Source organism: Rattus norvegicus, chromosome 2 (genome assembly GCF_021556685.1).
Source record: "Rattus norvegicus strain SHRSP/BbbUtx chromosome 2, alternate assembly SHRSP_T2T, whole genome shotgun sequence".
Taxonomy (NCBI): domain Eukaryota; kingdom Metazoa; phylum Chordata; class Mammalia; order Rodentia; family Muridae; genus Rattus; species Rattus norvegicus.
Genome location: NC_141535.1, coordinates 80,055,583 through 80,069,856, shown reverse-complemented (window position 1 = coordinate 80,069,856; position 14,274 = coordinate 80,055,583). Strand labels below are relative to the sequence as shown.

The 14,274-nt window shown below is 47.4% G+C and overlaps 1 protein-coding gene across 2 annotated transcripts in view; it reads right to left on the bottom strand.

The window, feature by feature from the left end:
- Nucleotides 1-8,865: 8,865 nt before the first annotated feature.
- Ankh (ANKH inorganic pyrophosphate transport regulator) overlaps nucleotides 8,866-14,274 on the bottom strand; it is a 128,054-nt gene continuing 122,645 nt past the window's right edge. Inside the window, exons 9-12 of one of the 2 annotated variants that reach the window (XM_087614288.1) lie at nucleotides 13,052-13,181; nucleotides 12,305-12,428; nucleotides 11,763-11,862; nucleotides 8,866-10,272 (exon numbers count right to left, since the gene is read on the bottom strand). In XM_087614288.1, coding sequence (XP_087470414.1) covers nucleotides 10,159-10,272; nucleotides 11,763-11,862; nucleotides 12,305-12,428; nucleotides 13,052-13,181 — 468 coding nt within the window. In that variant the 3' untranslated portion in view covers nucleotides 8,866-10,158. 2 annotated transcript variants of the gene reach the window in all.

Here is a 14,274-nt window from a genome sequence, read left to right as displayed (position 1 = left end):
CAGCTTATAGTTCTACACCCTCCTGCTGGTTTTCCCAGGTCATTAATACTAGGAGCCAGGAGGGCTTAACAAAGACGAGGGAAAGGCTGTTCGTGCATAGGGCAAGCATGCATACCAGCCTACAGGATGCATACAGCATGCCTTGGTGTACATGCCTTGTAACTAAACAGCTTGGGGAGTCACCATTCTGAGAGGACCGAGGCAAACTGGTGCTGTGTAAATGGAAACTCACTAGTGGAGAAGGTGGCATGAAGCACTTTTTTTAAATCCCACATAGAATGACTTTAAGTTAGCACCATTCGTTGGATTGACTGTCATGTCTAGGTCATTTATTAGATGTCTGTTTTAGGCCTCTGATCCTTCTGTATGGTTCTACATTTTGAATACTCATAAGGGCATGTTGGAACAGTAATTGAGGAAGAAACTGACTCAAGTTTTATCTCAGTATCATGATGTCTTGGGTTTAGTTTTGCATCAGGAATTAAACTGTTAAAACAAAAGTTAGTACAAGAAAAGGGCAGTGAGCTCAAAATATCCACTCTATCATCCTAATAACCGTGCGTACTTGAGCCTTAATGTGTCCTGTGAGATCGCAGCAGCCATTCGATGCTGTGACTTCAGAGTAGGCCGGGTGAGTGTAGGTGGCGAACTCCCTTTCATTTCTGTTCTGTCTGTGCAGGGCTTTGGCTTTGTAACCTGAGTTTTAGTAGCCTGGGGAGGATGGCCTCCCAGCTTTAGATTCTGCCTGTGGGGTAGGTGCTTTCCTTCCTGGGATCATCATGACGGGAGCTTGCACTATGACCTTACTGTGCTCTTGCCACCTTGATTAGCAGAGCCTGCTCTTTGCTCACTGGCACATGGCAGTGTTGGTCAGATGGTCACTGCCCTGAAAACATAACCTTGTGATGTGGGCGGTTTGGGCTCTCGCTTCCTACTGTGAACTCATCTCAGATGCCTGGCTGGTGGGGTGAGAGCCTCCTGTTGCCTGAGCCTTTGTTTCTGATCCCTTTAATATACTCAGATGCCAAGGATTATGGAAAGAACTAAAAATAAACTTAGAAAATAAAACTTAGAAGCCTGCTCTGTTGCTGTGGTTAAGTGTCTGCTTTTAAGGACTGTGACAGGATAGGACCTGCGTGTTAACTTCCTAGGATCCTATTGTAGGCCTGTGCTGTGCGGTGCGAGGCCAACTCTGACATCTTGCTGCCTCTGTGGGTAGAGGGATAAAGATTTGGTGTGTTACTGGGCAGCGCTGAAGTTAGAGGACATGGCGTGACCAGCACGGTGCCTAAAGGTGTAAGTTTTGGCTGTGGGTTTAGGTTGAGGGACGGTTGCACTACCCACTCTAAGCAAGAAGAGCTTAGCTTAAGTAAGCTACTTAACCCTCCTAAAATGGTTCTGTATGTCGACCTCGCAGTGTTTCTTAGGTGGTAGTGTGGACTCCATATGCTGCCAGGCCACAGATTTGGAGAGAGATGCCCTCTGCCTGTAGAACATCTTCCAACGATAATCCTTGTCAGGAGTCTGCTGAGGGAAGGCCTGCTGTGCACAGGCCGCCTTTCATCTGTCCTGACCATTCCAGTTGCTGGGAATGCGCCTGGAAGGAGGTTAGCAGCAAGAACTTGTGGGAGACTCTCACAGACAAGAGGTAGTGGAAGCCGGGGAATGACCTTTTTGACCTTTTAGGAATGGAGAAAGGGCAAGCCCCAGTGGAGATCTGTGTAACTGAGGAATGAATAGGTTTTGTAGTTTTCAGAAGGCCTGAGCAGTACTATGTTGCTAACAGGTAACAAGACAAAAAGAATGACCAAACTCAGTCTATCCTGAGTAAGAGAATGCTGTAACTCACTGCTGAGCTCTTTCTCTCTAAAGTTGGCATCTGAGGAAGGAGATGGGGCCGAGATCTTCGCTTATAACAGCTTACAATCTGCCCTACACTAGCCTCACCTCCCGGGCCAGGCCGAGGCTTAGCTTAGTTCTACCCCTCTTTTCCTCACCTTGTTCCCAGTTCAGGGCCTCTCATCGACAGCTGCCTTGATGTACTAATGTTTTACCTTGTCAGCGCCTCAGAATCCAGTGACACCCAGCGTTCTGATAGTGGAGCAGCCTGAAGATGACCCTTTCTCCCCAACCAGCCTTGTTTCCAATATGGCCAGGTCTGAGCCAAATGAAGACTTTTGCTACCAAGCCCTGTCCTACTTGGGTTCTGCCAGGCTGTCGAGTGCACTGCTATGAAGATCCATCTCCATGAATTCTCTTTTGTCCTTTTGTGCCCTCCTGGACATGAAGTGTCAATGAAAACTTTGTAGATACCCAGTGCCTAGAGTGGAAGGGCTGTCCCAGGAAAGCAACATGCTCATCACCTTAATGGACTCCAGAGCTTTCTCTGGTACATAAGGAAGGGGTGGAGGCTGCTGGCAGTGGGTGTGCAGGTTGGAGGACACAAAAACCAGGTGGTAACATCTAGTCCTGAGGCTATGTGGGCCTGGAGAAGAGCCTGTTCTGCTGCTTCTCTGGCATCTAGTTCACACCCTGCTTGATTGACCCACTTGGTAGGAGAGAACCAGTCCTTTGGTAAGACCCCTCAACACACACACACACACACACACACACACACACACACACACATTGAAAAATTAGTATATTTTAAAACAAAAAATAAGATTCCTGGGGGGTAACAGGAGTGGGAAAAAATACACCAAGTACCTGCCTTCCTCAGTGCTGCCCTTGGTAATGTCAGAAGAGGGTGGTTGGCTCCTCGGTGCCTGAGGCTAAGCCCCACAGGAAGGGATGAAGTGAGAATTAGCTGGAGGGTACAGGACTAGTGGGGCCTTGATTGTGAGTGTGTGTGCGCATGTAGGTGATTGATGCCCGAGACTCATCTAGACAGGCAGAGATATCATGGAAATGGGAGAGTGGTGCAGACTTACCCTGTGGTGTCCTCCTTCTCCAAGGAAAGCAACTGTTGGGTCAGTGCATCTCTATATTGCCTGTAGGATAGCCAGGTGACTAAGTGCACCTTGATGCTAGCCAGATAGGAAGACACATATGTCCCATGTGCCTTGGTGGAAACAAAGAACTTGACCTCTTAAGATTTCAAACATGCAACCGGCAGGATGATATGTGTCTATAATCAGCATTTGGAAAGGGAAGTCTTAGGAGTCTCAGGCCTTCCTTGGTTAGTTAGCGAGACTGAATTTCAAAAGGTGAAACAAAGCAAGGGAAATTCACAGCATAAGCCAAGTAGAAGATGTAATTGAAAGAACAAGGAAGAAGAAAACCTCCAGTCTTAAAGCAGAAGGATATCTATGACCACAGGGATTATGGGTATGTGATACTACTAATAAGACAATAAAATAAGAGGTATTTGGGTTAAAATGTCACATTTTGAAAAGCAGAGCTTTTCCTGAAAAGTCTGCAGCGTGAGCAAGGCTACAGAGGGCAGGGGTTAGAGATCTCTTCTCAGGCCTGACTAACACTGGGATTTTCATAGTATGAGTAGGGCAGAGAAGTTGGAGAGGGTTCAAAGAAGACCGGGCTAAGCCCGATGAGAAGTAAAAACCATCCATCATAATGCAGGAAAACAATCTGAAAAAAGTAAGATATTTAGCTATGACAAAGTAGGAGAAAACTCTCGAGCAAACTTAATGTCAATCTGGGGTGGGGAAGTCGTAAAGGTTAGGAAGTAAAGCGACTGTGAGTAAACGGACTGATAGTTAGAGTAAGAAAATGAAGACACTGGAAACAGCCTCACTTAGAAGCAGAACTGGAGTATGAAACCACCTCAACAGTGTTACTGGTAAAGTCCTCCCCAACCTCAGCAGAGCAGAAGCTGACTGTTTACATGGCTTCTGTTGACTTCCTCAGGGCAGGATTCAACAAGGACACGGAGCCTGCAGTGCTGCACATGTGGAGAAATGACTTCCAGTGGACTTCCTTCCACTGAAGCAGGGCAGTGTGGGGTCCTGTTAATGCTCTGAACCTAGGTCATTTTCCTTTTGTTTTAAAGCTAGATCACACATAAAGTCAGCATTGCACCAGGAAGGAGTCTAGACTAGGAGTGAGCAATGCTCAGAGGCCAGAGGTGTAAAGGCCTGTCCTGGACCCCAGGCCTCCAGGCTGGGAGTCAGTGAGCGAAGGAACGCTGGTGGGGACAGCTCTCTTGTATGGCTCTGTCAGGTCCTTGGAGCTTTGACACCTTAGTCACACCAGCTCTAGACAGTCCTCTCAGTGCGATACCACAGGGCAAAACAAAAGCATTGATTAAGTACAAGGAACAAGGTGCTTCAATAAATCTTGTGACAGCCCTGTAATACACCTGCTTTATGGTAACATGGCTGATCCTGTGGAGTGCTAGCTCCTGTGATGTGTGCCCTGAATCTGTTCTGTGACAGGAAGGTGATGCGAACTTCAGAAGCTAGCCCATGCAAGTCTGGGTTCACAGCCTTACACTGCAGGGAGCCAGAGTCCACCTGGCCTCATGCTTTCTCTCCAGTTGTAAATGCTGCCTATCCTGGACCCACGGTTGGAAACCAGTGTTTTGGGCTTTTATAGCACTTAGCACTGTGCGTGACACTGAATTTCCATGAAGTTTTATTTTGTATAACAATTGATACTGAGTGGGGTGTAGGAATGGGTTCATTTTCCCGCTTCTGGTGATTAAAGAATTAAAAGGCAGGAGAGTTTGAAAGTCAAAACCAAAGTTTATTTGAAGCACAAGGACCTGGAGGACCCTCTTGGGGTTCTTAGTCTCATTAATAAGAGTTTTATTAAAACGGATCAAGTAGAAACTCAAAAGACAAGTTTAGAAGCGTTTTAAAGGAAAAATCCCAGAGCAAGCAGGTTATAAATCTTAGGAGTTGCCTAGAGGAGAAAGGGGAGGAGAAAGGGGAGGAGAAGGGAGAAATCATGTTATTCTGCAAAAGGTGGGGGAGCTTTAGGCAAAAAGCAAGCAACCCTGAAATGCTAGAAAAGGCAGAGTTAGCCTCATGCCAGAATTTTAAAGAAAACAGTAAAAAGGAGTTGGACCGTTTGGAATAAGGACTTAGCTGAGCTCCATGGCAGCTGTGTGAGAGACAGGAATTTGGGGAAGTAAAAGTCTGTCTCATCAAAGGGATTTATTTTGCCAGATGGCTAAAGTTGAGTCTGCCTTCCTAAAGATGCTCCCACCTTCCTGGTGTGGTCCCTGGGTCAGGCAGTTGACATTCACTCCTCATGTTGGGTAACGTAGGTGTTAAGAGATTTTATCATCTTGACCAGGAGGAACAGTTTTCTCTTAAGGGGACTTTACTGCTGCTGTTTGGGAACTGTTTTTACCCGTTCTGCCCTCCTCCCCCTTCTCCTTGGACATCAAGGACTTCTTTCTGGAATGAAAAAGCTTCCGGTTCTTGTGTGTGATTTCAGCTTGTGTATTAGTTGACATTTGTTTCTACAGAAGTAGATGTTGTCTTGCTAGTAAGTGCACTCGGAGTTACTGGCCCAAGCGAAAAGAGGTACTGTATAAAAGCTAACTCTGTCCACGTGTCTGGTGGATAAAACATCCACTGAGTCTCCATGTGTGTCTGACTCCAGCTTGAAAAGTGCATCTCTCCTGGCCAGCTTTTGAGAGACCCTGTTTGGTTGGTTGCAAATGAAGGAAAGATCATCATTGGACTGGGGATGCAGCTTAGCAGTTCAGAGTGTTTGCTCTGAAATCACAAGGATGAGAGTTCTGATTCCAGCATCCATTTAGCAAGCCACGGGGGTCAGAGACAAGATGGGTGGGTCTTGATGGCTTCTAACTTAGCCAACAATATTTGAGCCCCAAGTTCAGAAAGGGACTTCATCTCAAAGGAGAGAAGACCACTTGATAGGACACCTGGATTCTCCTGGTCTCCACTGTGTGCAGTTTGTGAATCCCCACACTAAAGCATACATACACAAAAACACACTAAACAGAAATTCTAAAGAGTTATTACTAAGTTTCTGTAAGGTGCGAGTTACAATTCAGGAACCACTGTACTTGGCAAGAATTTGTTTTCTTTAGTGTAGGTGCTCTTCCCAGTAGGCAACCACCTCAGTTCACAGAGCTAATGGCCACCCTTCTGTCTTGTGGTGGGAAAAGTGAAGTTTAAGGCTTTGTCTTCTCATTATTTTCCCCTTTGAGATCAGGCAGTAAACTGCAGTTATGTTTCCTGACTTGTAAGTGGGGTTCAGGTTGTTGATTACAGTCCTCTCTCCCTCTTGTTTAGCTTTGCTGTGTTAATTTTAGTCACTAGCAGGGCACCCAGGCCTTTCTTGAGATTTCCACTACATCCTGTTTCATGTGTGGTTAGATCAGCGGATGAGTCACCTGATGTTTTGCTACTTCGAACGACGAAAATAGAGGCTCAGAAGAACCACACAAAGAAGCATCTCTCATGGCTTCCAGATACACTGCTTAAAACCATGCTTTTTGATGCTTCCAGTGCTTTTTATAAAAGAGCCTTGTGGAGGGTTGTGTGGAAAGGCAGACAAACTCTGGGTTTGCACAGATAACACTGAAGTCCCCTCACCTTCCCAGGTCCTACCAGAGACAGCATTATACCTTTGGTTACAAAAGTAAGTGTGCGGCAGCACTGAGAACATCCCTCTGCTGGTGGAGCACAGGCTTCATTCTGAGCTTGGTGGTCAGCTTTCCTGAAATACCCTAAGCCAGGCACCTGGCTGGGGCTCACACAGCAGCACGTGACGTCCTGGTCACACTCCATTCAGAGCTTTACTGAAGCAAAAAACAGTACAAGGAAACACTTCTCAAGGTAACACAATTTAATTAGAAGAGGCCAGATGTGGTGGTGCACACCTCTAATCCCAGCACTCAGGAAGCAGGCACATGGATCTCTGCAAGTTCAAGGTCAGCCTGGTCCACATAGTGAGTTCCAGGACAGCCGAGGCTATGTTGAGACTGTCTCAAAAAACTAAAAATAGATAATTACAATAATATTACTATTTCCTATTTTGTAACACATTTCTTGCTGTAGTTTGGGGAGAAAGTTGCTGAATCCAGGAAAAAGTTCCTTTCTATCTGTGATTTCAGAGGAAAACATCTCTAAACAGTACAGTTAGGAGGGTGGGAGAGCAGGAACTACAAGTGGAGTCTTTGTTTCCTCTCTGAAACAGGTACACACACCCAGTCACAGCGCACTGAGGGAATGATAAAACTCTTAGTTTAAAGATAAAATGCAGTAACTTTCCCCACGATCAAGGGCATTGTCTCAGTCTTGTCAGACCCAGAAAGGGGCTGCATTATAAGAATGCAACGGCGCTGATGGAGTTTAAAGAGCTTAAGTAACTACTGCGGTCCAGAGCAGGTGCTTTCGTTTCTCAGGCCCTCTGTGAACATTTCCAAGCCAAGCTATCAGTTAAGACCAAGAAACAGATGGTCCCAAACCAGAGAAGAGTGTCTTTGACTTGAGAGAAGCCCAGGATGGGCAGCAAGAAGAGGCTGACCAGCTCTAACCCACAGATGCAAACAAGCAGCTTTGCCAGTGAAAGGATCCTCGGTGGTGAGTTTCCTGCCAACCTCAAGCCTCTCACACCCCCGAGCCCTGCAGTGGGGAGACTTTGTCCTTCATGAGTCACAGCAGTCCTGTTCACTCAGTTCCAGGGTGCCTTAGAGAGGCCCTGTGTGCCTGGACCCAGTAAACAAGGGCAGAGCCAATGACAGGTGTGCACTTAGGAATGACCCTCGAGTGCCCCTCAGAAAAGCAGGCTTCTTTTAGTCCCTCAGAGAAAATCCTCACTCTAGAGAGGCCTCATTTGGGCCATCCCAACTCACTTCTCAGTATTTTGAGGAAAACCTGCCTTTGAACTTTAGGTTCTATTTGTCACTTAACCCCAAGAAAGCCATACCTGGTCTTCCCACTGTCCTCGAGGATTTCACAGACATGGTCCTTTTCAGTTTGTCAGCTGAACAAAATGTTTAAAAACAACCCTCAGCTGGTGAGGTAGAAAGGCTGCCCTTAATGCCCTTGGAAAGAGGAGAAAGGAACCCTTCCCAAGTCTGGCGTGGAATTCTTGGTTTGAACACTGAAGTATGCCAGCCCAGGGTTCTGCCTTAGGATGTCAGGTGACAAAACAGGCCCACAGAAGGTGTGTGTGGCGGAGCCTGCACTACAAGGGCAAGGTCTGCTGCCAAACTGCAGCTCCATTGCTGAGGCCTGGGCCTGGCACTCCATCCCAGTGGCTCAGGAAGTCTAATACAGCTGATGACCAGTCATCCTGATCAAGTAAGGTGGCCTAGGGCTTTAAGCTACATGTTCTAATTGCGCAATAAAGAGATACTAGCTGTTCTTGAATTTACAGGGAATACTTTTGCAATTTAATATTTAATCTCCAACCCCAGAAGCATGAAAATAGCCACACATTTTTAAAAAATATTGCTGTTTAATTTTCTAGTCATGTACTTTAAAAAGCCAATACAATTAAGACTTTCAGTTATCTTTCAGCTCTGCCCCTGAAGTCACCCACAAGCAGCTGCAGAAGCACACAGGACTTGTTCCCATGGTGGGCACATGTGAAGGGCATTGGGTATCTAGAAATGGGAATGCAAGCCTGTGTAGCTGACAGGCAGCCTCTGCCCTGACAGTCTTAACCTGAGGGTCACACGGCACCGAAGTAATAAGCACTCGAGGTCTGCCTTCTGCCCTTCCTCTGCCCTTCCTGCCTTTGCCTGTCTGCACTGGTGGGTCTGTTTTCTCCCGAGGTTGCCCATCATGAAAACTTGATTTCTTGGCATCTGTAGGCCCTTACATTCATACACAAAGGACGTGTAAAACGGCTGTAACATACAGCGGTCACTGGTACACACAAGTAAGCTGTAGGTATGTGGAGCACGGAGGCAATCACTGAATTGTATTAGAGACATTTTATTGAAAATGCGAAAATAGGAAATGTATTATAGCCTAAAATAAATTACATAACATATACAGCATATATTTATATCTTTAAAATATTTGTTTTGTTTAGGTTCTTTCAGTCTAGTTACTTTGACTAAATCAGGAATTTAGTGAACTGTATCCATAATTTTTTTAAAGGAAAAAACCCGCTTTCCAAAACTTAGAAAAATATACTGCACTAAGTGGATTTCCAATGCATTATTTCTGGGGTATCACATAGTGACTTTGATACTTGTTTATAAAATGTCTTGCTTTATGGTGTGGAGGGGAGTACCATATTGTTACCTGTCCTGCAGAGCTATGACTGAACGGCAGAAGCAGGTAACACGTCTACATCAGAAGTTACGAGACAAGAACCTGGCATTAGAATGCTAGATTACGACTTAAAGCTCTGCTCACTGTAAAAACGGAAATGGACAGTTAGAACGCTCCACTTCTCGCTCTAGTGCCATCTTCAGGGAAGGCGAGTAAAAGCAAGCCTTCAGGGAAACTCATGCGGAAGGAAGGATGCTGACACTGGCGCTGCACTCCCATGACAACGGAAAAGTCAGCTCATGTATATACACTGTGGGGCGTGGCAACTCAGCGAAACCAGGAAAACAATGAGATGCTGGCGATCAAGTCAGTTTGTGACTGATCCAATTTCTACAGGAGATTAAATTTCCCATTATGTTGGCCCAACATGGCTACCAGCTCTTCCTCTGGGAGCAGGGAGACTGTGGGCTGCAGCCTGGGGCCCACCAGTGGGCGCTGCAGACAGTTCTTGACTCTAGAGTGAAAAGGGGTGTGATGGCCACCGGGTCACGTGTCTTAGAGCCACATTATTGGGGAGCAAGTCAAGAGAGGCTGAGCTTCAACCTGTTGATTCTTAGGAGACAAACACGAACGGAAAAGAGTCTGGCCCAAGAGGCAGCGGCACAGCCCAAGTCCTTTGGTTCCAAAGTGGAGATTGTCCAAGGGGTAGAAACGTCGGCCAAGAGGCAGCTCTATCTTTTGGGTTTTGTGAGGCAGGGGCATGAAGTCAGCAGTTCTGAGTTACAAAGCGACAGTAAAGACCTTTCTTCAGGTCCCTGCATCGGTGAGCATACCCAGTATGCTAGAGAATTTATACGAAACCTCTAAATCAAGGCCTCTTTCATAACCAAGAATAAAAATTAAACAACAGAAAACAACTTGGTGGGAGGAGGAGGGAAGAGACGACTGTTGTCCTGACTGTCCCTGTAGTGCCCCTGGTGGCCCGTGCTTACTCATTTTCCTCTCTCATCTCTACGATGTCTGTCACCTCCTCTGCTGGAGGCATGTCGGTCATGGCCGAGTCTTCCCCCTCGGTGGCTGACTCATTCTCCATCTTCTTTTTCTAGATAAAAGAAGACAGGTCAGAGCACTACCGTGAGTAGGAGTCCCCTGTGGGGATGTGGACAGGACACACCACCACACTACTGTGAGCGGGAGTCCCCTTTATGTCCAAGTTGAATCTAGCTCAATATGTGCCTTTTACTGTGTGGTTGTTACCATACCTGTTGTGTGCTAGGTACTGTGGGGGACTCTGTCCCTCACCTCTTTGGAATGTAGCCTGGGATACCATCTCCCTACAGCCCTTTCAAATGGAGGCATTGTTCCTCCCAGCTCCTAAGCCCCAGCCCCCAAGCCACAAGCTTTGAATCTTATTCTCTAGTCAGTCCCCTGTGACAGCTCTGGCTTCACTCTGTCCTGTTGATTGCATATCCTTGTTCCTGATGGCCTTGTCATGTTGCTGCCATACAGGCTGTTGCAGAAAATGGCAACCTCTTCCAGCACTCTCTCTTCAGGACCTGATTCCCAGCACTGCTCTGTCTGTGCTCCTGTGGCTCAGCCTTCTGGACCCTCTCACCCTCCCGTATTGGCTTAATTGTAATGCCCAGCAGTTACAGTCATGTCCTTCCTTGCTTTTCTTGAGTCCTGTTACAAGATTAAACCTGGACCTCAGTGGGACCCGTAAGCAGGCCTGGGCTGTAGTGCCCACTGCAGGGAGCCATTTCCTCTGTGGCAGGGCTTTCAACCCTGCGTTTCCCCTGCTTGGTGCTCTCTGGCTTCCTCTGTCTGCTAGCCTTCCTGTGGCCCTTCTCAGGGACAGCCTGGTGTCTGACCTAACGACCCAAGCACAAGCAAGCATGAGAGCTCCATGACTGTCCCCAAGTGTAGTGGAGGCTCCCATCTGAGCGGCCCACTCCCTTCCGTGTGCACTGGTCAGTTGGCTGTGCTGTCCCTCCTCCCACTAGTGAGTATCCCGTTCATTGGGTCAGTCTCCAGGGCAAACACTGCGCTGGACTTTACCCCACTTTAATTAGTTTTCTGAAGTTTCCTTTTATAGCCTTCTGCCCATTACTTATGGCCTTCAACATTTTTACCCTTTTCTCCTGACCCCCAACAGCCATGGGGCACATGGGCAGGGTCTCCTTTACCCCTCAAAGCCACCCTTCACAATGAATTCCACCGTCTGTCTCTGTCTCTTAACAGTTTTGTTGCCTTCTTTGTCCCCACAGCCTAAAAGAATACACATCCGGGCTCTGCCGTGGGCCCCTGTCATCTGTCTCCACTCCCTGGTTAACCACATAAGAAACAGGGTTTCTGATCCCAGAGAACTCAAATCATGGAGAGGAAAAAATATTTCCCATTGCAGTTTGAAAAGCTCTGCCTTCAGGACAGACTGGCTCTGTGCTTTCATGACATGGAGTCATGTGGTGTGGTAGGGATAGGGTGGCCAAGCAGGATGAGAACAGACTTCCTGGAGGAGAGCTGATGAGGGAAATTACTTGTGGAGGCAGAGAGGTCCCGGTTGTCCCCAAAGCGGTTAGCATCGCTTCTCACCTGCTTCCGATACACATAGCATGCTGCGAGGGCAACCATGGTAGACTCTCCCACAAACCCTGCTAGAAGGGAGCCCACACCTAGTGTGGCTCCATGCACCCTGAAAAATGAGAACACAGACATATTTTGTTAGAACCAAGTCTGACATGATTATGCTGATGACAACTCAGTCGATATTGCTTAATCTCAAGAAGACTGCAGACCAGTGAGGGATGGTACAGTAGTACCCTCCACTGGCCTCAGGACAGTAGCTGATATTGATACCTTTGAGGTAGGCCTGTGCCTTTCTTCCACCCACTGTTCTACACATTCCTTACCACAGGAATTGAACCCGGAGCGTCTAGCGGTTTCCAGGCTAGTGTGGATCTCAAAGACTCAGTGGTGTGGGCAGACAAGCATCCTGAATTTCCAGTCTAATATGCTTGGGGATTTTACTTTGTTACACAGGGTATTTTACTAGCAAAGGACTCTAAGCCGTGTGTGTGTGTGTGTGTGTGTGTGTGTGTGTGTATGCATGTATGCCAAATGCCGGGAACACATACCCCAGGTAAGGCAGAACCACAAGGCTGGTGATGAGGACGATGATCCGCAGCACGGAGCTGGGTGCCAGAACAAAGGTTTTCTTAAGTGTCATCAACCATCCAGTGAGATGAGCTCTCACAGTCACTGTGAAGAGAAGGGTGTGTAAGCTGTGTGGCCTGCTTCCACTCTGCTCATCTACCCTTTTCTGCTGGCCCAGGATAGCAACTCTGAACACTAACTATGGCTTCAGGAACTCTAGCCTGTCTGGGACCCAGGGCTGGTCATTTGTCTCCCTGTGGTTGCTGATCCCTACTTTGGAGGCTAACTGGGGTCAGGCCCCATACCTACCCGGCTCCCTGCCTCCCCAGTCCTGTGTCTAGCAGGCCAGCTGCGGGCAGGTGCTTTGCTACACCATAATAACTGCCATTCTGGGGGCCTGGCTGTTCCCCATGATGACCTTTCCCCTACCTGCTATTCTTTCCCCAAGTCTACCTCTGACCACCTTCCTCTGGAGGGAAGGCTTTGAGAAAAGAGGCTGGGCAAGCACAACAGCTGGGACCAGAAGCCATCACTCTTCTGTTGTCTGTGGGAGTAGTGGAGAAATGAGAGTGGGCCTGTCCTATTTCCCACCATGCCTACTGAGTCAACCTTGACCACCTTACTCACTGGCATTTCCTTTCTTGCTCATGTCATGGTGCCACTGCTCACTTGGTGTGTCCCTACTGTACACTGACAGTGGACATCATATTTCCCACTCTGTTCCTTACCTGGCACTGGGAAGAAGGAGAAGATACGCAGAGGAATGACACAGAGTTCTGCAAAGGCGAAGTCCACTCCAATGATGTCTATCAAAATCTTCTCAGAGACGTTGGGGGTCCAGAACATTACAAAACAGAGCTGCAGGGTGGGGCAGGACAACAGTGAACCAGATTGGAAAAAAAGGGCATAAGAGACATGACATGTTAAACATGCTCACTGGGTGTCACCAGCACCTCAGGTTTGCAGCCACACATCCCTGCCTTGCTCTCATTTGCCAGTGTCTGGTGGGGACTGGTGGTGGCATTGGTCCATGTGCTGCACTTGTGCCAGAGGAATAGCCAGTGTGGCAACCCACTGTAGATGGCATCTGAATAAGTAACTGGACTAGGGAAGGAGACCATCTTGCTTTCACTGAGGCATAGCTAGGGTCTTTCATAGCTTGCTCCATCAGTTCTGGGCAGACATCTGTTAATACGGCTTTTACAGCCTTAGCAAAATAACCTGAAAGCATTTGGATGATTTATGCCACCCAGACATGTAGTTATATGCAGCTTGCTAATTTTTGATGTTGGGACGGCAAGGGAAGTAACAGCAGTCACAGAACCATGGGTAAATATGAACGCTTAGCAGACTCTAGAAACTGAAACCTTAATGTGACAGAAATGCAGAACTCAACTTCTGCTTCCTTTCCCCCAGTTAGGAAGTGGGGGAGTACAGCCCATGGAGGTCTGGCTAAAATCTGCCTGTAAGCAGTTCATACACTGCACCCCTGACAGCTTGGGATTGTGTCCCTTAAGCTATCATCAGATTCATCTCTGGATAAGGAAAACTGGTGCCTGGCAAGGCTGAGGACAGAATTCTGGGGACTCCAGGCAGGGGGACATGTTCCTTTCCTGAAAACACAGGAAAACAGCTGAGTCCCAGATGTTAGAGCCAAAGAAGGATCTGGAATTCCTGAAAGTTCAGGCTCCCCAAGAAGCTTTCTAACCAGTGAGACTCGTATAAGTGACATATCTTAGTCCTGTGTTAACACTGACAGCTGCCAGTGCCCTACTTATAAACATGAACTCACCACCAGTGGCCCCCAGACTTCCACAACAGCCTCCAGGTCAAAACCAAAGAACTTACGACAATGCAGAAAGAAGAAAAAACCTGTCTGTCATGCTGACATTCCGGACAGACGGGTGACGAGACTATTCATGAATCAAGAACAGAACAGAACTGTTCCAGA